This window comes from Budorcas taxicolor, chromosome 17 (assembly GCF_023091745.1).
Source record: "Budorcas taxicolor isolate Tak-1 chromosome 17, Takin1.1, whole genome shotgun sequence".
Lineage (NCBI taxonomy): Eukaryota > Metazoa > Chordata > Mammalia > Artiodactyla > Bovidae > Budorcas > Budorcas taxicolor.
Window position 1 is genome coordinate 11,237,694 of NC_068926.1, and position 23,937 is coordinate 11,261,630.

The window sequence follows — 23,937 nt, forward strand, 5'->3', positions numbered from 1 at the left end:
GTCAGATATTATGGAATCCCACAGATGAAGCCCTGAGACTATTTATTTACCTTCACTATATAAATAGTATTTTATTCCTCTCCAGGGAGAAGTTAAAATACATGGAAAATTTGCCCAGTGAATATAATAGGCACCATACTATAAAATGTAGGAAAAAATAGTAGGTTAATGGCTATTTTAAGCTTCTAGTCAAGGGCTTGTTATAAATCATAGTGTAAAATAAAGGATTTAAAAAAACCTTGAAAATTAGTTTGATCCTGTTTTGTCTTTTTTCCAGACATTTGGAAATGAGACAATACTAAACTGTATGAGTCAAGAATAATAGAGTTTAACCTAGTTTTACTTCTCAGTCGTGATATTTGACACATGCTATATTTCCACTGTAAGCATTTTGTTTGTTTTTAGTGTTACCTAGAACAGAAAACATACAAATCTGGGGTCGAATGTAACTAGCCTACAGTGACGCTGGGATTCCTTTCATAGACACTTGAGTACTGAGAGAGGCTTGTGCTATTTCTTTGAGATTTAGGGCCAAAGTTCTATTTCCTTTTAATCTCTCTCAAAAGACTTGGCACATTTTTCTACATGCAGTAACTGTCTAAGGATATTGACTCATGAAAATCAGTCACTTAAGCAAATGTTATTGTAAGTTTGGTAAATGATATTTATCTTAGATCTGAAAAACGACAGCATTTTAGACTTAGACAAGTGCTTAGAGGTCATCTAGATCAGTGATTCTCTAAGCGCTGTCCTTGGAGCCCTGGAGATTCCTTGTCAAGGTTCAGGGGAACCTTCCATAGCATTTGCAAGATCAGGAAAACTCCGAGATGACTGCCTTTTCCACCGGTTGACCTTTGCACTGTTGGTGCAAAAGTGACAGTGGGTAAAACTGTTGGTGCTTTAGCATGTATCAAGCAGTGGCACCAGACTGTTCTAACACTAGTTGCGTTCTTACCCATCACACACTAGCAGGGAAAAAAGCTTATGCTGCAAGAGAAATGGTGAAGACTCCAGCCAGGTCCTAGGCCACAACAGCAACAGACAGATATTGGTTGCATTTATATATATACAACCAATTTATTTTTCTAGAAAGGAAAACTACAAAAATGAAATTAAGACAATTCCATTCAAAATTGCATCAAAAAAGAAGAAAATACTTAGATATAAGGAATAAATCTAACTAAAGAAGTATAAGACACGTATGCTGAAAGCTGCCAAATACTAGACAAATCAAAGACGTATATTAATGTTTATGGATTGGAAGGATCAACCTTGTTAAGATGGCAATCTTCTCTAAATTCATCCAAACAGTCAATACAATCCCTATGTAAATTCAAAGAAATTAGCAAGTTGATCTTAAAATTTGATAGAAATGTAAAGGACCGAGAATAGCCAAAAAATTTTTTGGAGGGAAAAAGAAGAACAAAGTAGGACTTATAGTACCTGTTTAAAAACTTACTATAAACTACAGTAATCAAGGCAGGGTGGCACAACAGTAGACACACAGGTCACTGGACTAAGAAAGAAAAGACAAATAAACCCTTATATTCATTATCAATTGAATTTTAACAAAGGTGCCAAGGTAATTCAGTAAGGAAAGGACAGTCTTGTTAGCAAATGGCATTGGAACAACTGGATATGCCTATGCAAAAAAATAAACTTAGATGCTTACCTTACATACTGCAAAAACATTAATTGTGATTACAGATCTAACTTAAGGGCTAAAATTATAATATTGTCAGAAAAAAATTTAAAGTTTTTTTGTGATCTAGGCTGAGGCAAAGATTTCATAGATATGACACCAGACACGTGATCCACAAAGGAAACATTTGATATATTGGATTTAATAAAAATTTTAAAATTTTGCTCTTCAAAAGCTACATTTATAAAATGAAAAGAAAAGCCACAGAGTAGGAAAATATTTGCAAATCATATATCTGATGAAGGACTTCTGTCCAGGATAAATATTATCTATTAAAATATAAATACTATGTATTTTTAATCTATGATGTTTCATGTAAACAACATTTTGTCCATTGTCAGACATGTGTGTGATAAATCAACTTCACTCTATTAAAAAAGAAGCAAAACAACAATAACATGAAAACTCCTACAGTTAAAAAAGATAAAGAACTACAATTAAAATATATCATAGTTAAAATGAGTAAAAGACCTGAATAGACATTTCACCAGAGTAGAAATACAAATAGCTGCTGCTGCTGCTGCTGTCGCTTCAGTCGTGTCTGACTCTGTGTGACCCCATAGACAGCAGCCCATCAGGCTCCCCGGTCCCTGGGATTCTCCAGGCAAGAACACTGGAGTGGGTTGCCATTTCCTTCTCCAATGCATCAAAGTGAAAAGTGAAAGTGAAGTCGCTCCGTCATGTCCGAACTCTTCGCAATCCCATCAACTGCAGCCTACCAGGCTCCTCCATCCATGGGATTTTCCAAGCAAGAGTACTGGAGTGGGATGCCATTGCCTTCTCCACAAATAGCTAGGTACATGAAAATAAAAAATGCTCAACATCATTCATCACTAAAGGAAATGTACATTAAAGCCACAGTGAGCTACCACCACACATCATTAGAATGGCTATAATAAGAAAGACTGACAATAATAAATGTTGGTGAGGATGTGGAGAAATTGGAGCCTCATATAATGCTGGTGGGAATGTAAACTGGTACAACCATTTTTTGACATTGGTGTGATCCAGTGATATACAGATTGTCTCCATTGTTACTTATTTGTTTGTATTTATGCAATTTTATCACAGGTATAGTTTTGCGTATTGACCTCTAGTCAAGATATGGAACAAATTCATGACCACAAGGATCCCTGATAATGACCTCATAAGTGTGATTATAAAAATCACACTCCTTTGCCCTCTCTCTTGAACTCCCTCATCCCTGGCAACCATTAATCTGCCCTCCATCTCAATAACTCTGTCAGTTCAAGATGAATGGAATTAAATGTGACACTTTATTAGACATGTTCAATTCTAGTACCAGCTTTTTCTTCTGGGCCATTTCCACAAACTAAATATTTATCACTTCATCAGAGTTCATCACAGTTACTGCAAACAAGTAAAAAATTTCAAAACCACAGTCAAGGTAGAATTGGGCCCATCAGCTGAGAGACTGCCTATATTCTATCGCCTGCAAGCAGGGCCAATTTGGATTAGTGTTTGTAAAATTATAAATAGCTCCAAGTTCTGGTTCACATAATTGGAACTACAAACGTTGACTTCTCACATTCTGAGAGTCTAGGCTCCCTCCCTCTCTTCCTTCTTCCTTCCTTCACTTCCCCCCTTTCTTAAACATATCCGATAGTCTTCAGTGTGACTGCTGAATTACACAGTGGCTAAAAGTGGGGCCTCAAGGATGACTCTCCATCACCCAACTCTGTCTTCTTCCTTCCATCCCCTGTAGCTCCCCCTTCCTTCCCCAATAATTTTTAAAGGTTGTTGTATACAGATAATACCTGTGCCACAAAATCACATACATACATACATAGTTTTTAAAAAGAAGGAACGTGGAGTAGGTCTCATATGTTTCCCCACCTTCCCCTTTGTCTGTGACAAGGCCTTTCTGTCCATTGTTATTGTGTTCAGTCACCCAGTCGTGTCCGACTCTCTGTGACCCCATAGACTGCAGCACGCCAGGCCTCCCTGCCCCTCACCATCTCCTGAAGTTTGCCCAAGTTCATGTCCATTGCATTGGTGATGCCATCCAGCCATCTCATCCTCTGATGCCGTCTTCTCCTTCTGCCCTCAAATCTTTCCCAGCATCAGGGACTTTTCCAATGAGTCAGCTATTTGCATCAGATGACCAAAAAACTGGAGTTTCAGCTTTAGCATCAGTCCTTCTGCTAAGTATTCAAGGTTGATTTCCCTTAAGATTGACTGGTTTGATTTCCTTGCAGTCCAAGAAACTCTCAGGAGTCTTCTCTAGCACCACACTTTGAAAGCATCAATTCTTCGGCACTCTGCCTTCTTTACGGTCCAGTTCTCGAAACTGTATGTGACCACTGGGAAGAAAGCCTTGACTATACAAACTTTTGTTGGAGGAGTAATGTCTCAGCTTTTCAACACATTGTCTAGGTTTGTCACAGCTTTCCTGCCAAGAAGCAAATGTCTTCTGATTTCATGGCTGCAGTCACCATCCGTGGTGATTTTAGACCCCAAGAAGAGGCAATCTGTCACTAATTCCACCTTTTCCCTCTATTTGCCAAGAAGTAGTGGGGTCAGATGCCATAATCTTAGTTTTTTTAATATTTGGTTTTAAGCCGGCTCTTTCACTCTCCTCCTTCACCCACCTCAAGAGGTTCTTTAGTTCCTCTTCGATTTCTGCCATAGAGTGGTATCATCCACGTATCTGAGGTTGTTGATATTCCTCCTGCCTCTCTTGATTCCAGCTTGTAACTCATCCAGCCTGGCATTTCTCATGATGTGCTCAGTGTATACATTAAACAAACAGAGTGACAGCAGACAGCCCTGTCATACTCCTTTCTCACTCTTGAACAAATCAATTGTTCCTAACAGGGTTCTAACTGTTGCTTCTTGATCTGCATACAGGTTTCTCAGGAGACAGGTAAGATGGTCTGGTATTCCCATCTCTTTCAGAGCTTCCCCAGTTTATTATGATCGACACTGTCAAAACCTGTGGCATAGCTGATGAAACAGAGGAAGAGATATTTCTCTGGAATTCCCTTGCTTTCTCTATGATCCAGCGACTGTTGGCAATTTGATCTCTGGTTTCTCTTTCTTTCTAAACCCAGCTTGGACATCTGGAAGTTCTTGGTTCTCACAATGCTGAAGCCTAGCATGCAAGATTTTAAGCATGACCTTACTAGCATGGGAGTGCAATTGTCTGATGGCTAACACATTTGTTAGTACTATGCCTCTTGGGAATTCGGATATTGACCTTTTCCAGTCCTGTGGCCACTGCTGGGTCTTCCGGATTTGCTGACATATCGAATGCAACACCGTGATGGCATCCTCTTTTAGGGTTTGGAAGAGTTCTACTGGAATAGTTCTGCCCATTACCAAAGACATATTCCTTGAATTTTATAGCCCAGAGATAAAAATTCATCTATGTTTAATCATGACCATAAAGTTTAATTGGTCTATCAAAGAAATATAAAATGCAGTGATTTTTGAGATCAAATAACTTTAAGTATGTAAAGCTTTTATCTTTAGGATCTCTGGAGAGTATCTCTCTTTTTGTCTTCTGTGTGAAATTTCCCTGAAATAAATGGAAACTTTGTCTTTGCTTTGTTCTTTTTCTTTTTTAACTGCAACATGAATTGCTGCTTGAAGATTAAGCCCCTTGGTTCAGAGCTGCTACCTATTGCTTGAAAGATAATGGAATGAATGTCTCTAAGTGTGTGACAAAGAATTGAAAACTTCTTCAATTTTGATCAGAAAACATACTGTTTTGTCCAACAAGTTTGATGGATACCCAGCTGCTAAGACCTTCCAGGAAACTAAGTTTGGAAGTTTGCTAACATTAATGGGGAAGACAGAGGGAAGGTAATAGCCCTGGGTTGTTCGACTCATTTATGTCAGCAGTCACCTCAGGAACAGGCTGATTGTGGGATTCCATGAGATGGCCTATCTTTATTTCTTCATACAAAGATGATGACTTGAAGGAATTTCCCTGGTTGTCCAGTGGTTAAGATTTCACCTTCTAATGCAAGGGGTGTGGGTTCAATCCCTGGCTGGGGAGCTAAAATCCCACGTGCTTTGTGGTCAAAAAATGAAAACAGAAGAAATACTGTAACAAAACTCAATAAAGACTTTAAAAGTGGTCCATATTAAGGAAAAAAAATCTTGAAAAAAGATAGTGATTTGAAAGATCAGTGATTTATTTCAGATCAGTCACAAAAATATTTTAAAAAAGAAACGTACTTTGATCTCTTGGGATTATGCCATCTACTATTTTGGTGGTTGTGGGCATCAGTCACTTAAGAACAGCGAAGGTGATGAAGGCTTACTCATATTTTGAGGTTCAGTTCTTGAGCTCTGAACTGCTATGGGACAAAATGGAGGAGAATGAGAGACAGAGATGAAAGGCAGGGCCAGGGCAGTTGGTGAGACGCTGCAGGGGTTGATAAACTTTTCTGTAAATGGTTAGATAGTAAATATTTTAGGCTTTGCAGATCCTCTGGTATCTGTCTAAACCATTTATGTAAGCAATGGGTATGGCTGTGTTCCAATAAAATTTCATTTACAAAAATAGGCTTTGGGCCAGATTTGGTTCACGGCTGTGGTTTACCCATCCCTGGGTCAGAGAATCAGACAGGATTAAGCTGAAATGGTGAGCACTCACTGCTTGCAAGTTAGGCCCTGGAATATCACCTTCATGCTTCCAGACTCCCTGTGGATTTACTTCCCTCCTTTATGGTAATCCAGGAGCTGGAGGCAATTTTAAGGTTACACCATAAAACCAATAAAAATATTCCTGTGATACAATTTCCTCAGAACAAAAAGCAGGAAAAGTCTCAACTAATCATCTACCTTTAAAGATAAAAGCATGATCATAAGACTCCAAAACTCAGTGTTCACGCAGTTCCTTCTTGGAGGATGTATTAAGTGCCTTGTAAGACCACTGCTGTGTTCCATTTAAATCTAGTCAGTGGTTTTGATAAATAAAATTTCTCATTAGGGATGTTGCAATGCAAATTTGGGTGTTGATATTAGGAAGATTTTCTTTTCTTTTTATTTTAAAAAAATTTTTATTTTTACTTTATTTTACAGTACTGTATTGGTTTTGCCATACATCAACATGAATCTGCCATGGGTGTACACAAGTTCCCAATCCTGAACCCGCCTCCCACCTCCCTCCCCATACCATCTCTCTGGGTCATCCCAGTGCACCAGCCCTACGCATCCTGTATCCTGCATCGAACCTAGACTGGCGATTTGTTTCTTACATAATATTAATAGATCTGTCTTCATATGCTACGATTTGGTAAATTTCTGTAACAACCCTCTCTTACCAATCTTGTCTTAGAATAATGTAGCAACCGGATTACAACTAAACCTCCAAGTTTTACCAAGCAACTGGCATACCCCAAATATGTCATTTAACAAAAATAACCTCAGAGAGATTGTCTGGAAAATTTCATCAATCCAACTTAAACTCTCATAACATTTACTGTCTGAAATCAGTGCTTTTTAATCTGTGTTTCATGGGGCTTTGTAAAGTTTTAAAATAAATGACCATTAACTGTAACATTAATGGAAAAGGCTTGAAACCTAATTTTATCTTTGTGTCTCTGGGAGTAATTTGATTAATTTCAGTATAGCTGTATATATTACTTTAGGAGAAGGAGAAATGACAGTTTCTCTGTTTTTAAAGAAAATGTTAACAGGTGTTTCACATTCAAAATGTAATTTTTTTTCCAGTAAAATTGTGTTCAGTGATCCTCCAAATTTTAACAAAACAGTGGAATATAAAATTCCCCTGGCAGTCAGGCTAACTTGATGGAATATATATTTGTATCCTCAACATGGAATGCCAGCCACTCAAAGGCATGTCTGTCCCAGATTTCTTTGTGCTTTTTGTAGACACTTAGTAAATGTGTGAATTGATTTGGGGATTACCCAATATGAAGGCAGATAGTGGATTTGCCTGAAATGCCAAGAAGAATTACAATGAACAAAGTTCAGACATAAGCCACACAAGTCTTTAAAGTGTTTAGAAAAGAATTCTGCCTAGGAAATTCTGCCTAGTTCCCTGTGCATGCCCTGGTGGCTCTCTAAAATTCTGATCAAAATATAAAAGGATTATGCTCAAGATTTATATTTAAAGCATATTTAGTGTACAGATATATATGTTGATGTTTAAGTATATACAAATTATAAGATGTTGTCTTTATATCTATCTATCTATATATTTCAGCAATACATATGTACACACTATTTGTACGAGCTCAAAATCAGAAGCTATTCAAATTCCTGCTTAAGTAGAATGAATAAATAAATTGTGATATATTCAGACAGTGAAGTGCTATATAATAACGAGAATGAATGAGCTACACCCAACAGCATGGGTTACTCTCACAAACATCATGTTGATCAAAGAAAGTCAGACAGAAAAGAATATTTACTGTATGGTTCCATTTATATAAAACACAAAAGTAGGAAAACAAATTCATGCTGTTAGAAGCCAGGAAAGTGGCTGCCTTGGGAGTTTGGGTAGTTAGTGACTGAGGGACTTCTGGGTGCAGGTAATGTCCTAATTCTTGATCCTGGGTACACAGGATCAAGTTCATTTGGTGAAAATTCACAGAGCTGACACTTCTGTGCATTTTTTTTTTCCTGCATGTATGTTACACTTCAATAAAATCTCAAAAAGTTTATGAAGTATTATGGCTCTTAAATGATATAAGTGAAAGTGAAAGTGAAGTCGTGTCCGACTCTTTGCGACCCCATGGACTATAGCCTGCCAGGCTCCTCTGTCCACGGGATTTCCCAGGAAGAGTACTGGAGTGGATTGCCATTTCCTTCTCCAGGGGATCTTCCCAACCCAGGGACTGAACCCGGGTCTCCCGCATTGTAGACAGATGCTTTACCGTCTGAGGCACCAGGGAAGTCTTAAATGATATAACACTACCTTAATTTTCTTAGGTTTAGCTTTTATAAGAACATCAAATTTGCAGAAATAAAGGAAATAGGCAGAGACACAGCATTTGTGATATACATGACACAAAAGACAGATTCTGGAGTATTCTAGACATTTTTGTTTTTGAAACTAAGTTAAAAGTTCACATATTCTTCTTAAGGCAGATATTCTATAGAATTGCTTTATGTGACATAAAACGCATGCGGGATTGGGGCATACTACATTATTCAATATTTGGCAAAGACATATGTGCCATTACTTTTTGTATCTTAAAATGAATGATTCTGGATATTTTGGACATGCTCAATATTGTTAGCTTTACTGGTTGCTTTTAAAATTAGGGATATTAGAGATGATCATACTAAGTCAAGTAAGCCAGATGAAAACAAATAACATATGATACATGTGGAATCCAAAAAAATGATTCAAGTGAACTTATTTACAAAACAGAAATAGACTCACAGACATAGACAACAAATTTATGGTTACCATAGGGAAGCAGGGGGAGGGTAAATTAGGAGTTTGGGATTAAAATATATATATCACTATAGATAAAATAGATAACCAGCAAAGACCTGCTGTATAGCACAGGAAACTATACTCAATATCTTGTAATAATCTATAATTGAGGAGAATGTAAAAAAGAACTGAATCACTTTGCTGTACACCTGAATATTATAAGCCAAATATATTTCAATAAAAATTAAAAAAAAACAAATTTAGGGATATTAATAAAGTTCCTATTCAAATAGCTTCAGATTTAATGAAATCATTTCATTAAATTTCATATGTAAATTTTTAAAAATTGAGAATTTCTAGCTTATTTTTATAAGAGTTGGACACGACTGAGCAACTTCACTTTCACTTTTCATTTTCATGCACTGGAGAAGGAAATGGCAACCCACTCCAGTGTTCTTGCCTGGAGAATCCCAGGGGCGGGGGAGCCTGGTGGGCTGCCGTCTATGGGGTCGCACAGAGCCGGACACGACTGAAGCGACTTAGCAGCAGCATAGTTGATTTACAATATCATATTAGTTTCAGGTGTACAGCATAGTGATCCAGTGTTTTTATAGATTATATTCCACCAAAGTTACTACAACATAGTGGCTATAATTCCATGTTCTGTACAATATATACTTGTGGTTTATTTTATACACCGTAGCTTGTATCTCTTAATCTCTTACGCTAACTCCCCTAAACCAATGGTAACCACTAGTTTTTTTTCTATATCCATGAGCCTTTTACTGTTTTGCGATACACATCCATTTGGTTTATTTTTTAGATTCCTCAAATAAATTATATCATATAGGATTTGCCTTTCTCTGTCTGACTTACTTCATAAAGCATGATATTCTTTAGGTCCACCATGTTGCTACAAATGGCAGAATTTCATTCTTTATTTATAGTTGAGTAATATTTCATTGTAGGAATATACCACATCTTTGTACATTCATCTACTTCCACATATTGGCTACTGTATATAATGCTGCTATGAACAATGGGGTTGCATGTATCTTTTCAAATTAGTATTTTCATTTTTTCCTCAGATATATACCCAAGAATGTATCATTTGATATTTCTATTTTTGTTTTTTTGAGGAACTCTCACACCACTTTCCACAGTGGCTACACCAATTCACATTCCCACCAACAGTGTACAAGGGTTCCCTTTCTTCCACATCCTTGCCAACATATGTTATTTGTAGACTTTTTGATGATAGCTATGCTGACAGGTATGAGCTGATATCTCATTATTATTTTGATTTGCAGTTCTCTAATAATTAGTCAAGTTATTGTTTTATGTGTGTGTTAGCCATATGTATGTTGTCTTTGGAAAAATTCAGGTCTTTGGCCATTTTTTGATTGGGTTGTTTAATTTTCTTTGATATTGATTCTACAAACTGTTTATTTTGAATATTAAGCCCTGTTAGTCATATCATTTATGATAATTTTGTCCTGTTTTGTAGGTTGTCTTTTTGGTTTGCTGATGGTTTCCTCTGCTATGCACAAGTTTTTAAATTTATTTAGGTCTCATTTATTCCTCTTAGTTTTTATTTCTTTTGCCTTATGAGACAGATCCAAAAACATATTGTTATGATTTTTGTTAAAGAGTGTTCTGTGTTCTCTTCTGGTGATTTTATGGTTTCTGGTCTTACATTTAGGTCTTTAATCCATTTGGAGTGATTTTTCTTTTTTCTATATGGTATAAGGAAATGTAGCCATCCAGTTCTCAGTACTACTTATTGAAGAGAGTGTCTTTTCTCCACTGTATATTCTTGCCTTCTTTGTTGCAGATTAACTGACCATAGGCACATGGGTTTATTTCTCGTATCCCTATTCTGTTCCACTGATCAATGATGTGGCTGCTTCTGTGCCAGGACCATGTATTTTGTTCACTGTAGGTTTATATATAGTCTGTGTGGTAGTTTGAGCATTCTTTGGCATAGCCTTTCTTTGGGATTGGAAGGAACACTGACCTTTTCCAGTCCTGTGGCCACTGCTCACTGCTGAGTTTTCCAAATTTGCTGGCATATTGAGGGCAGCACTTTCACAGCATCATCTCTTAGAATTTGAAATAGCTCAACTGGAATTCTATCACCTCCACTAGCTTTGTTTGTAGTGATGCTTCCTAAGGCCCACTTGACTTCACACTCCAGGATGTCTGGCTCTAGATGAGTGATCATACCATCGTGATTATCTGGGTTGTGAAAATCTTTTTTGTATAGTTCTTCTGTGTATTCTTGCCACCTCGTCTTAATATCTTCTGCTTCTGTTAGGCCCATACCATTTCTACCCTTTATTGTGCCCATTTTTGCATGAAATGTTCCCTTGGTATCTCTAATTCTCTTGAAGAGATCTCTAGTCTTTCTCATTCTATTGTTTTTCTCTATTTCTTTGCACTGATCACTGAGGAAGACTTCCTTATCTCTCCTTGCTATTCTTTGGAACTCTGCATTCAAATGCTCAAAATTCTCCAAGCCAGGCTTCAACAGTATGTGAACTGTGAACTTCCAGATGTTCAAGCTGGATTTAGAAAAGGCAGAGGAACTAGAGATCAAATTGCCAACATCCACTGGATCATTGAAAAAGCAAGACAGTTCCAGAGAAACATCTATTTCTGCTTTATTGACTATGCCAAAGCCTTTGACTGTGTGAATCACAATAAACTGTGGAAAATTCTTCAAGAGATGGGAATACCAGACCACCTGACCTGCCTCTTGAGAAATCTGTATGCAGGTAAGGAAGTAACAGTTAGAACTGGACATGGAACAACAGACTGGTTCCAAATCGGGAAAGGTGTACGTCAAGGTTGTATATTGTCACCCTGCTTATTTAACTTCTATGCAGAGTACATCATGAGAAACGCTGGGCTGGAAGAAGCACAAGCTGGAATCAAGATTGCTGGGAGAAATATCAATAATCTCAGATATGCAGATGACACCACCCTTATGGCAGATAGCAAAGAACAGCTAAAGAGCCTCTTGATGAAAGTGAAAGCGGAGAGTGAAAAAGTTGGCCTAAAACTCAACATTCAGAAAACTAAGATCATGGCATCTGGTCCCATCACTTCATGGCAAATAGATGGGAAACAGTGGAAACAGTGACAGACTTTATTTTTTTGGTCTCCAAAATCATTGCAGATAGTGACACAGCTGTGAAATTAAAAGACACTTGCTCCTTGGAAGAAAAGCTTGACCAATCTAGACAGCATATTAAAAAGCAGAGATATTACTTTGCCACCAAAGGTCCATCTAGTCAAAGCTATGGTTTTTCTAGTAGTCATGTATGGACATGAGAGTTGGACTATAAAGAAAGCTGAGTGCTGAAGAACTGATGCTTTTGAACTGTGGTGTTGGAGAAGACTCTTGAGAGTCCCTTGGACTGCAAGGAGATCCAACAAGTCCATCTTAAAGGAAATCAGTCCTGAATATTCATTGGAAGGACTGATACTGAAGCTGAAATTCCAATACTTTGGGCACCTGATGAGAAGAACTGACTCATTGGAAAAGACCCTGATGCTGGGAAAGATTTGAGGCAGGAGAAGGGGATGACAGAGGATGAGATGGTTGGATGGCATCACTGACTCGATGGACATGAGTCTGGGTGAACTCCGGGAGTTGGTGATGGACAGGGAGGCCTGGTGTGCTGCAGTCCATGGGGTGGCAAAGAGTCAGACACGAATGAGCAACTGAACTGAACTGATAGTATAGCCTGCAGTCAGGAAGGGTGATACTTCCAGTTTTGCTCTTTTTCCTAAGATGGCTTTGGCAATTTGGATCTTTTGTGGTTTTATATAAATTTTAGAATTATTTGTTTAGTTCTGTGAAAAATGACATGGGTATTTTGATAAGAATTATACTAAATCTGGAGATTGTTTTGTGTAACATGGCCATTTTAACATTATTAATTCTTCCAGTCCAAGAGCATGAAGTTATCTTTACATTTCTTTATATCATCTTCAATTTCCTTCATCAGTGTTTTACAATTTTCAGAGTATAGGTCTTTTACCCCCTTGGTTAAGTTTACTCCTAGGCATTTTATTTCTAGCTTCTTTTTAAATATAATTTGAGACATGTCCCCAAATGTCATTCATTATTTTTTCATATTCCCCATTTAATTCCTATGCATTTGGTAAACTCCTGGGGAGGAGGGTCTAGAAATGCAACATTTAGTTTTATCAATAAAATCAGGTGTTCATATCCCACCTGGAACTGTGGTAAAGCCATAGACATTCATGTTCCTGTCTCATGCCTACAGATTGCCTAGCCTTTCCTGTAATAACTGGATGAGACATCAGTTTGGCAAAACATGTTCCTCTGAGCAGATATATATGTCTAAGCAATCAGATCATCAAAGGACTTAACCTTTTTTTTTTTTTTTTTTACAGTTTATTTATCTTTATTTTCTGGCTTCCTTCTGTCAGTTGATCTCACCAGCATGACAATGAGTATAGAATACAAAAATCTGCTTACCAGATGTTCCAATGCAATCTGCAAGACTTAGAACACAAATGCTATTCTGGAGAGCAATCTCTGTTTCGTATACATCCTTCCTTTGTAGTGTGTGACTTCTGTCCTAAATAAACAACTAAAGAAATATTGGATTTAATGCAGGGAAGAAAGGGGGATGACTATTTTTGAACAGTCTTTGAAAATTTATTTCTGTACTAGGGCTGACATCTGGATGACTGTCAAGTTTGTCTTACGAGGCATATGGAAGAGAAGCAGTGTGGCGGCTTAGCTAACAGCATGGCCTCTGAGATCAGGCTGGATCCTGATCTTGGCTCTGCAACTTGCTGACTGTGTGACCTTGAGAACATTCTTTAAACACTGTGCCTCAGTCTTCATTTTCAGGCAATAGCAGTGCAGTAAGTTTGCTGTGAGGATCCAATGAGTTAGCTTGGTACAGAGTAAACACTAAGCTTTAGGGGGCAGTATTCTCCCATTATAAACTGGCATGGTGGTGCTGGTTTAGTTGCCCAGTCGTGTCCAACTCTGTGAACCGTGGACTGTGAGCCACCAGACTCCTCTGTCCATGGGATTTTCCAGACAAGAATACTGGAGCAGGTTGCCATTTTCTTCTCCAGGGGATCTTCCCCAACCCAGGGGTCACACCCACCTCTCTGGCATTGCAGGCAGCTTCTTTGCTGAATGGACCACCAGGGAAACCCTATAAACTGGTACACATAATGTATTTTCATTGTATATATTTTCTTCGTCGATTTAGGAAATGCTTCTCAACCCAGTAGCCAGCAAGTTCTTGTTAAAACGTAAAATAGATCATGTCACTCATCTGTTCATAACCTTCTAAAACTTTCCTATCTCACTCACAGAAAGAAGCTAAAGGTTTTATAAAGGTGTATAGGTAGGGTGACTAGGCTTCCTACTTTTCTCATGCCTACAAATTGTCCAGATGCAATTATTGATAGTGTCTCCTTTTATGCCTATTGTCCAGATGCAATTATTGATAGTGTCTCCTTTTACCCTTAAAGCATCTTGGTTTGGACAATAAATTAAATGGTCATCTATTGCTAGGCCCTCGGTTATCTGCTTCCCTGCATCGCTCACCCTACCCCAGTATTTCTGTGACATCATGTGTTACTATTCTCTTCCTTCCAATCAACCACCATGGCTTCCTTGCTGCTCCACTGACCCTCTGGGCACATTCTTGCCCCAGGGCCTTTGCACTTGCCATTTCCACTGGCTGGATGCTCTTTCTTTATAGACAGTGGGATGGTTTGCTCCTTTAAGTTTTAGTTTTTATTCGACATCGCCTTCTATTGAGTTCTTTACTCACTCCTCCCGCTTTTATTCCTCTTCTCTGTTTTGCTTTTCTCCTTAGCTGCTATTTCACAGACTTAACTTGACTATTGCCTTTTTCTTCTACTAGAATGTAAACTCTTTGAGGACAAGGATTGCTTTTGTTCACTGCTATTTCCCCAATAACTGACATATAGGAGGAGCTCAATAAATATTTATGAATGAATAGATAAAGAATATTTAGAGAAGAGAGATCTGATGTAACTGAGTAACCAAATGGTCAACAGTTGCCCACCTCCATTACTTTCTAGTATAAAACTCGATCTAAAATGATAAGACTCCCATGTTTAAGTGTTATGAGAAGCACGATTTGAGTAACTTCTGTTGTCTATCCCATTTGCCAAGTTTAAGTCATGATGGCAAATGATGCTGACGAAACTTTTAGAGAAGTCTAAATTCTAAATTCTCTAAATTTTCGAGAAATTTAAATTTGCACATTCACAAAAATAATACTAAATCTGAGGGCACACTTGATTTTTGCTTCTTGAGTTCAGGAACATGAAGACATCAAACCTCTCAAATTTAAAGAAACATTTTAGAGCATGTGGTTTTGTAAAATTTGATGTTCAAATTTGAAAATAAGGCTATCAAATAGTAACACTGAATGAGACTTATGTTCAAATCTATTACAGTTTAATATCAACTATTACCTTTAAAATGTAGGAAAGTTTTTCCAAGAAAAACTAGACCTAGTTAAAAATAAAATGGTAGCTATAGAAAGCAATAATTCTAGGTCCCAAGAGATTATGGTAGATCCAGAAAGCAGTAGTAGAATTTCTGGCTGTGTATCAAGTTTATTTTGACAGAGTTGCTTAAGAACATTCCTTATTTAACCACTCTAGCCTTCAAATCAGCTTCAGAGACAGAAACTTCATACCCCATCCTCTTTCATTTTAGTTTATACACTCTATATACAAACTGTGTAAATTTTGTATGATAATAAAGAAATGACACTCCCATGCTAACAAGTCATGGGACAAAGACACTATAGAAATATTTCAGAATACAATAGCCAGGACATCTGCTTTTACTACACAGAATGATGGAATTACTGCAACACACACACACACAGTGTATATGAGAAAATTCTTTTCTCAAAAGTAAAGCATTTATGCATCACTATTTCAGCTTAGAACACAGCACCCTCTTCCGTGATCTGTCCTGTTTGATGGAGAAGTATACGTCACAATGTTCTGTACATCCCAACACCTTCCCAGTGAGAAGGGGACTGAAAGCACCTCTCAGCCCTGGGAACAATCCTGCTGTGATACATGGTTTCCATCCCCCATCAGCGAAATGGGAGTAACTGTGCTGTGAGCCAAATGCTGAGGGTTAGCTGAATAACCTCACATGAGAATAATTACTTAACAGGACCATGACAGAAAGCAATGAGATTCCCAGACACAGGAAACGAAAAGCCAGAAGGGGAGGTAGAGTTGGAGAGGGTTCTGAAGCCTTTTCAGACAGCAACTTCCTTATAATAAACAGCAAATTGGGTAACAAATTTATCACTCTGTCATTTAATATGTACATATATCCTTAGGTCAGCTAGTTAGCATAATGAACTTTTACAATCTTCCTGTGTCTCAGCTATGCCAGAAAATCAATCTGTTTCCTGTTCTCTAAAGAGCAAATAAAATGTTTGGTGATATGAATGTTCATTTTGATATTCTAAATCACTTGTAGGTTGAATATTTCAGTTGAAACCACAATTACAACTACGCTGAAGGACTGTGTATTGCACAAAATCTTGAAACAAGATTCTTTAATTGGTTACACCACTCAAGAGAGAGGAAATTAAACAATATAATGGCAGAACCATAGAAAAAGAACTCTTGACCTCTAAAGACAAACAGAAAACAATCTTGTGATAGTGCATACATTTCTCTCCTAGATTTATGGACTTTGAGCTATCCTGGTTTGCAGGGGCATAGTAGAGATTCAATAAATTCAAAAAGCAAGCCTGTCTTTAGATCTGGAATTGCATGGGAGAAAAACATTCTTATAGAGACAAATACAGTACATTTTTCTTATTTTGCTCATTCATCAAGTAGTTTTGAAACTGGGCGCACTGTGGGATGTGGAGAAACCGTGATAAATGAGGATGATGGTCGCATGCCTCAGGGGACCTGCAGTCTAGAAGGGGCAGACAGGCAAGGGAATTGTCAGAGACAATAGAGCGTGTGTTCCGTGATCTTACAGGGCTAACAGAGAGCGTCATGGGAGCCCAGGAGAAAGGCCCTGACTCAGTCTAGGTCAGGCACGCTTGCCACACAAAGAGACGCTGCAGCTGAGATCTGAAGCATACAGTGGAATAAACCAGAGGAGGCATGAGGGAGAACACTTCAGGCAGAAGGATCATCTTGCTTAGCTTGGTTAGCTGGATAAAGAGGAGTAGATGAGAAGCATGGAGAGATGAGGCCAAATCAGAGACACCTAACAGGACATGATGAGCTGGGGTATGGGGTACCAATAAGAAGACAGAAAGCTCAGTGAAGGGACACGTTCTCTTTCTGAAAATTCAGGGCACACCTAATTTTATGATTCCAGGGCTATTACTGGAATATATGAGAAAGGCCGGTTTTTATTTGCTTGATGATGAGTAAAAGGCAAACATCATGATTACACATGCAGTGGTGGGGAATTTGATCAGCTTGGGAGAGTAGCATGTGCAGACCACAGAGAATACATTGTGCCTTGTTCGTAAATGAAGATCCCTCTGACAGACCAACATCATCGTCCTTATCATCGTCAATATTTTAACTTGAAGCTCTCAGAAAAATCAGATTCCAAGTGTGTTTTGGTGCTCATTTCAGCAGCACATATACTAAAACTGGAACAATACAGATATTAGCAAGGCCCCTGGGCAAGGATGACATGCAAATCTGTGAAGTGTTCCTATATTTTTTACTTATCTAAGAAACAGAAAGAGACCCACAGACATAGAAGACAGACTTGTGGTTGCCAAGGGGGAAGTAGGGTGGGAGAGGAAGGATTGGGAGTTTGGGATTAGGAGATGCAAACTCTTATCTATAGGATGGATAAACAACAAGGCCCTACTGTGTAGCACAGGGAACTAGATTCAATATCCTGTGAAAAACCATAATGGGAAAGAATATGAAAAAGGATCTATCTGTTTGACTGAATCACTTTGCTGTACAGCAGAAATTAACACAACCTTGCCAATCAACTCTACTTCAGTGGGAAAAAAAAGAAGTTAATTTTAATCGCATCATTTTGACGTGGTTTCATTAAACAGTATTAAAAAGCACTTATTGAACAGGTTCTATGTTTGAGGCATATGCTTTATATGCTGGGGCAATTTGTTTCCAACACAGATATTGCCCTGGTGATTTGATGTGTCCGGAAACAACTCTTGTATGGCTGCCCAAACAAGATGGATTTCAGTTGCACAAGATGTCAAAGTCTGTGTGAATATGGAGATAAACTGGCTTTGTGTGAACGTCTCTGGTTTCCACATTGCTCAGATCCTCTGCCAGAGCAACATATTGGGAACCTTGGCTTTTCATTGCAAAATATCCTTGATAATTTCATACAGAAATTGTCTTTGTTTATTTTTCCTTGTTGTCCTCAGGAAGAGGTGGTTGCTTGGAGTGGACCCAATCAGTCAACAACTAATTACTGGATATGTCACCGGCTGCTTAGCTCCTTCTCAGAGATCTGCCTTAACCTACATGCTATGTGGAGCCGTTATTCACCTACAGGACTGTCTATGACGTCACTGGTTCCAGCTCCCCCCTGTGATGGCATTTCCATGCCAAGTCCCTGGGCTCACCTGCTTCCCTCTTCCCATGGCTGCCAATCTCATCCTCTCCATTCTGCTTCCTTCCTACATAAATCTCCCCACATTCCAGCTTCTACTTAAGAGGCTGAGGTGCAATGGCATATGGGCGTATCTGTGTGTACATCTGAGTTACTGTTGTCCTGAAAGCACATGGCATCACCGACTCGATGGACACGGGTTTGAGTAAGCTCCAGGAGTTGGTGATGGACAGGGAAGCCTGGTGTGCTGCAGTTCGTGGGGTCACAAACAATCAGCCACAACTGAGCGACTGAACTGAACTGAGAGCACATGATACCAAGCTTTGGCCCACCCATGCACCAACATCACTTTTAGGGTTTCCACTCTATTCAAGTTTAAAACCTCTCTCCCTAAAGTTCACATAAATGAGTCATTAAAAATATATACAATTATTAAATTCTATACTTCTAATCTATATGGTCATTGAGTCATTAGGGGGTATTTTTGCATTCGAAACACAGATATGATGCTTTGTCATTGTAATGAATGTAAATATTTTATATACAGATTGATCTATTTTGCTACGTTTTTACCTTCCTTGAAAATTCAGGATATCAGATAGTGTAATTCTTGACAGATTGAATCCATCATCAGTTTGGTTATAAGTGTGACTATTTGAAAGGGTCTACTAAGTCCTTTTCTCTCCTCTCTCCTATTTTTGTCAGTCTTCTCATGAAGCTAATGATATGTGTGTTGTTTTTTTTTTTGTACAATTCAAAATTAGAGTAATCCCTTGATAAACAATAGTGTTTCTTCAACATTGCCACTTGAAAGCCAACAAGGTAATTGGCATTTATTTGCATCCTTTGGTTCCTTCTACTTTATAGTTTATTGTCTCAGACTGTTTGATTTTTATTATCAGGTGACGTGTGTGTGTGTGTGTGTGTGTGTGTGTACTCGTACAAGTGTAAACAGGGCCAGAGGAATTTCTCTTCACTTTTTGGGTTATTTCTTCTCCATGCAATGTATATAACTTAAGACCTAATTCAGTTTTAAATTCAGGATTTGTACATGCTTCAGCAGAGGCAATTCGGTGACTATATCCAGCCTCAGGGTGGAGAACGTTACTTAGGGGGAGTGAGGCATTCGCACAACAGATGCACGTGCATGTTAGGAAGAAGCAGGAGCTCTTGGGGGTGTCCGAGCAGAGAAGCACATGATAAGTGCAGGCAACGTCCATTACAGCCTGGAGGAAGAAATCCTGACACGACAGACATCAACAAGGAAACCTGGAAATTCAGATGTGTAGTGAACGCCTCTTCCATGCCCACAGAGCATCCCAAGCCACCCAACACCAGCTGCACAGGATGATGACCAAACAGAAACAGCCTAGTCCTCTGAGACTGGCTGCTCTGCTCTTCCAGCACATCAACACATGAAACAGTTTCAGTGCAACCTCTTTCAAAGTGAAAGAAAGATAACAAAATGCGAATAGAAAGAACACTTTGTCACGTACTCTCCTTTTTATTGTAATAGTCTAATCAGCAAGTCTAGCTTGCCGCCTGTACACTGCTTTCACTTATTCTGATTCTAACCCAACTCAATGCAATATTTGCCCTCTGGAGACACCTTAGAACTGAGTCTAAAAAGCAAGTGATGGAACTCTTAAACACAATGACCACATGTGAGATTTGAAAACTTATCTTTCTTTGAAGAACATGGCACGTCCTTTCAACCATTCTTCTTTCAACCTAATTCTAATAGTAGGGGAGATAAAGAAGCTTCATGCATCTCTTCAATAGAATGTTCTTCAAGTCTGTGCACTTTTCATTGGTACCTAAACATAATGGTACAGTGAAACTAGATGGCTACTATTTTGCCCTGAAATACAGAGACAGTTCGACATGGTCAGAGGAATCCATAGGTCTGATGTGTGAGACTTCAAGGCATCAGACTCTTACAGCAGGAGGCAGCTTGCTTAGAAGGAATTCTCTTGACCCTCTCAGGCCGAAGTCAAAGAAACAGTAACATCTTATGGTTCCCTAACCTAGACAAGAGGACTGCCAGGAGGAAGTAGAAATAACTCCTGAATATTGTGAGACTTTTATGCTCACTCCAGTGCTTTTCTCTTTTCCCCTGAAAGAAGACTGAAATGACTAAAGAGTAATTTTTTTTAACCCCAAAGGTTTACTTTCTAAAATAACCATTGGTTAAATGACTCATTACATGAGTTTTAGAAAAACAGGAATTATATGAAAGTACTCCCACAATAAAGAAACACATCAAACTGTCCACATTGTTGAAAATGGCACTATAAAGTATTGCATTCCCAAGATGGAAGACTTATAAAGTCAAATAAGGAAATGCTAGTTTTCATGCATTGCTGTATGAGTGTAAAACAAAGATTTATTTGAATTTTCACCAAATTTGGAGTTATTCCATGTGATCTGACTTAAAATGTTATTATGGAATAGAAATGAAGTTTAGTCTGGTGAGTGGCAGGTAGCACCTCAAAGAGAGAAGTCTCCTTCTCAGCAGATACTGATGTGCCAAAAAGCTGCTTTTGCACATGGTCAGATAGGGATTATTATTCAGAGACAGTTCTGTTGTTTTCCTGAGCCATAATGGGTTGGTTAACTAGCTGTATAAATATGAATAATCAATGTTTATTTAATATTCTACACCATGATTGTGAATAAGTCATGTCGACATTTTTTAATCTCTTACTAAAGAGATGTCTTGAGGAAGCTATGCTGAGTACATATACTATTTCACAAAGAGAAAATAAACTTTGAAAAGAAAAAAATAAAGTTCTGTAGCATATGCTAAATATTTTAAATTATTTACACATTTGCCTCCTATTTACAATTTTGCCTCCTAATTTGGTTCTGAAATTCTGCTTTAAGTTCAAATAGAAAACACATGTGTTCATGCCCTTCTGTGGAAAGAGATGGTATGTGATTTTTAACTTTTTGTTGTCTAATTCCCCCAATTTGGCAGAGTACTGGAATAATTGTGAGATGATTTATTTCCTTGTAATGTTCAAAGTTTTCATCAGTGTTTTCATCTTTGTCGTCAGACCACTGCTTCTTCTAGTAGGCCAGTGTCATTTCACCACGGTCGCAGTCTATTTACTTAAAACCGAGAGGCTATTATTTCTCGTAAAACTAATCATGTCTGTAACTGACAAAACTTTCCACTCTCAGTCATATTTCAGAGTATTCTTGCTCAGAATAGTTTTGTTTCTACAGATAATACATAGAAGGAGAAAAAAAAAAGAAGAAGGTTGAGGAACGTGCTTTCCCTGGGCTAGGAATAAAGACATTCCGAAACATCTGGCAAAGACCATGAAATTTCATTTGAATTTTAGCTCATTTGAATTCTTGCAGCAGTTTTCCCCTCACAACCACTAAACCAAATATGGAACAACTAATTGCTTTTGGCTGTGGTTGTTTTGGTACTAACTAGTCCCGAGAGCTACTCCAGTGCTCTTGCCTGGAGAATCCCAGGGATGGCGGAGCCTGGTGGGCTGCCATCTATGGGGTCGCGCAGAGTCGGACACGACTGAAGTGACTTAGTAGCAGCAGCAGTCCCGAAAGCAAGGTGATCACACCAACAATGGGTGAGTTACCATTTTCTCCCACCGAGGCACTACCTTGGGTCCTACTCCCTAGCTCTGGACAGTGGGTGCACGCAGGCACACAGTGGGTGCTCCATAAATGTAAGCTGAAACAAGCAAGGAGGCAGTGGTAAAGCGATGCCTGTTTTAAATGGTTTTAGCAACGCTGCTCAACGTGGTCACCAGGCTTGCCATCACATGCACCCTGTTATCTCTAAGTCACCCAGATAACTGCAGAAGCCAGCATGACCTTTGACTTCAATCAGCCAGACAGTCAAAATAAAACAAGCCCTCTCATTTCAAGTCACACTGTGGATATCTGGCTCCCAGACAGCATCACACCGTAAAGGTAACTAAAACTGAAGATACATTTATTTTAAATACTTGTTGGGCTCAGTAGGTCTCACCCCAGAAATGGAATCTCAAAAACATCCACTGCTCTTTTCCCATATTGCCCATCCACTCAGCCAGCTTAGGACTGGCATGAGTACCCCATTCATGGAAGACCATAACTTTGAAGAGTCATCCCTGAGATACTCTTTTGTTAATAAATAAGTCAGAAAATCAGTGTCACATTGAAGAAATAATAAAAATAGGAAATGTCACCCAGTTTCAAGACAGCAGAAATGGCTCTCAGTAAAAGCACAGACTGAAATTCCAAAGGACAGAAAGGTCTGTAGCACCTCTCTCAACTATGGAACCAGAGCATGCATTCCAACCTGCAAACGCACGTGCGGTGATTTCCTACCTTAAATACATTGATAGGGAGATCAATGACCACATAGATAAGGTCTCCAAGGGCAAGGCTGGCTATCAGCGCGTTGGGGCCATTCCTCATGCACTTGTTCTGGTAAATGATCCTGAGCAGGGTTGCATTCCCCACCATTCCCACGATGAAAATAGTACATGATATCACAGTGTTAATGTACTTGAAAGCTGAAGTAATCTTAGTCTGTTGTGGGCAATAGTTGTGCATTGAGCCATTGCTGGGGAGGGCCAAATTTGTGGGCTGATGTGTGGTAACCACGAAGCTGAGTTCTGTCCCACGGAAAGTGGTGACACTGTCCACACGGATGCTTAGGTTTGTGCTGTAGCTTTCAGGGTTATCACTGATGACACCTCCAACCAGCGCCACCCAGAAGGACACCCTGAGCAAAAAGGTTTCCATCTTGATGCAAATTTCAGGAAATGTCACTTAATCTGTTGATTTGACACCCTCTTTTTTTTTTTTTTCCTTCCTTTCTCCACCTGGAAAAAGAAAAGAGAAAAAATGATTTTGGTTACAAGTCCAGCTGCCAGTAAGATTGCAGTTGATGATAATTTGCTGCCTCAGTTAAAAAGCAGGATTTATTTGGTAAGCAGATAACATCTGTGTCAGGTCACCCCACGGGAGAGCAAAAGCAGGCAAGATCAAAGCTCTCTCTCAGGGCGAGTTATATCTCTGCATCTCTGCCACTGCCTCTGTCTCCCTCACCTTTCTCCCATAGCTATACCTACGCCTGGGGCCTCCTGGATGGCTCAGTGGTAAAGAGTCCGCCTGCGGCACAGAAGATGAAGGAGCTGCCTCAGGTTCAATCGCTGGGTTGGGAGGATCCCCTGGAGGAGGCAT

At 38.9% G+C, this 23,937-nt stretch overlaps 1 protein-coding gene and 1 non-coding gene across 2 annotated transcripts in view; one reads left to right on the forward strand and one right to left on the reverse strand.

Annotated features, from left to right (window-relative positions):
* The window catches only part of EDNRA (endothelin receptor type A), a 67,741-nt gene extending 44,245 nt beyond the window's left edge, over positions 1 to 23,496 (reverse strand). Inside the window, exon 1 of the mRNA XM_052654812.1 lies at positions 23,077 to 23,496. Within this exon, the coding sequence (XP_052510772.1) occupies positions 23,077 to 23,496 (420 nt within the window). The remainder of the gene's footprint in view (positions 1 to 23,076) is intronic.
* Positions 17,750 to 17,853, forward strand: LOC128062684 (U6 spliceosomal RNA). Its single transcript, XR_008200838.1, has one exon. It is a non-coding gene; the product is annotated as a U6 spliceosomal RNA (small nuclear RNA).
* Positions 23,497 to 23,937: the final 441 nt, after the last annotated feature.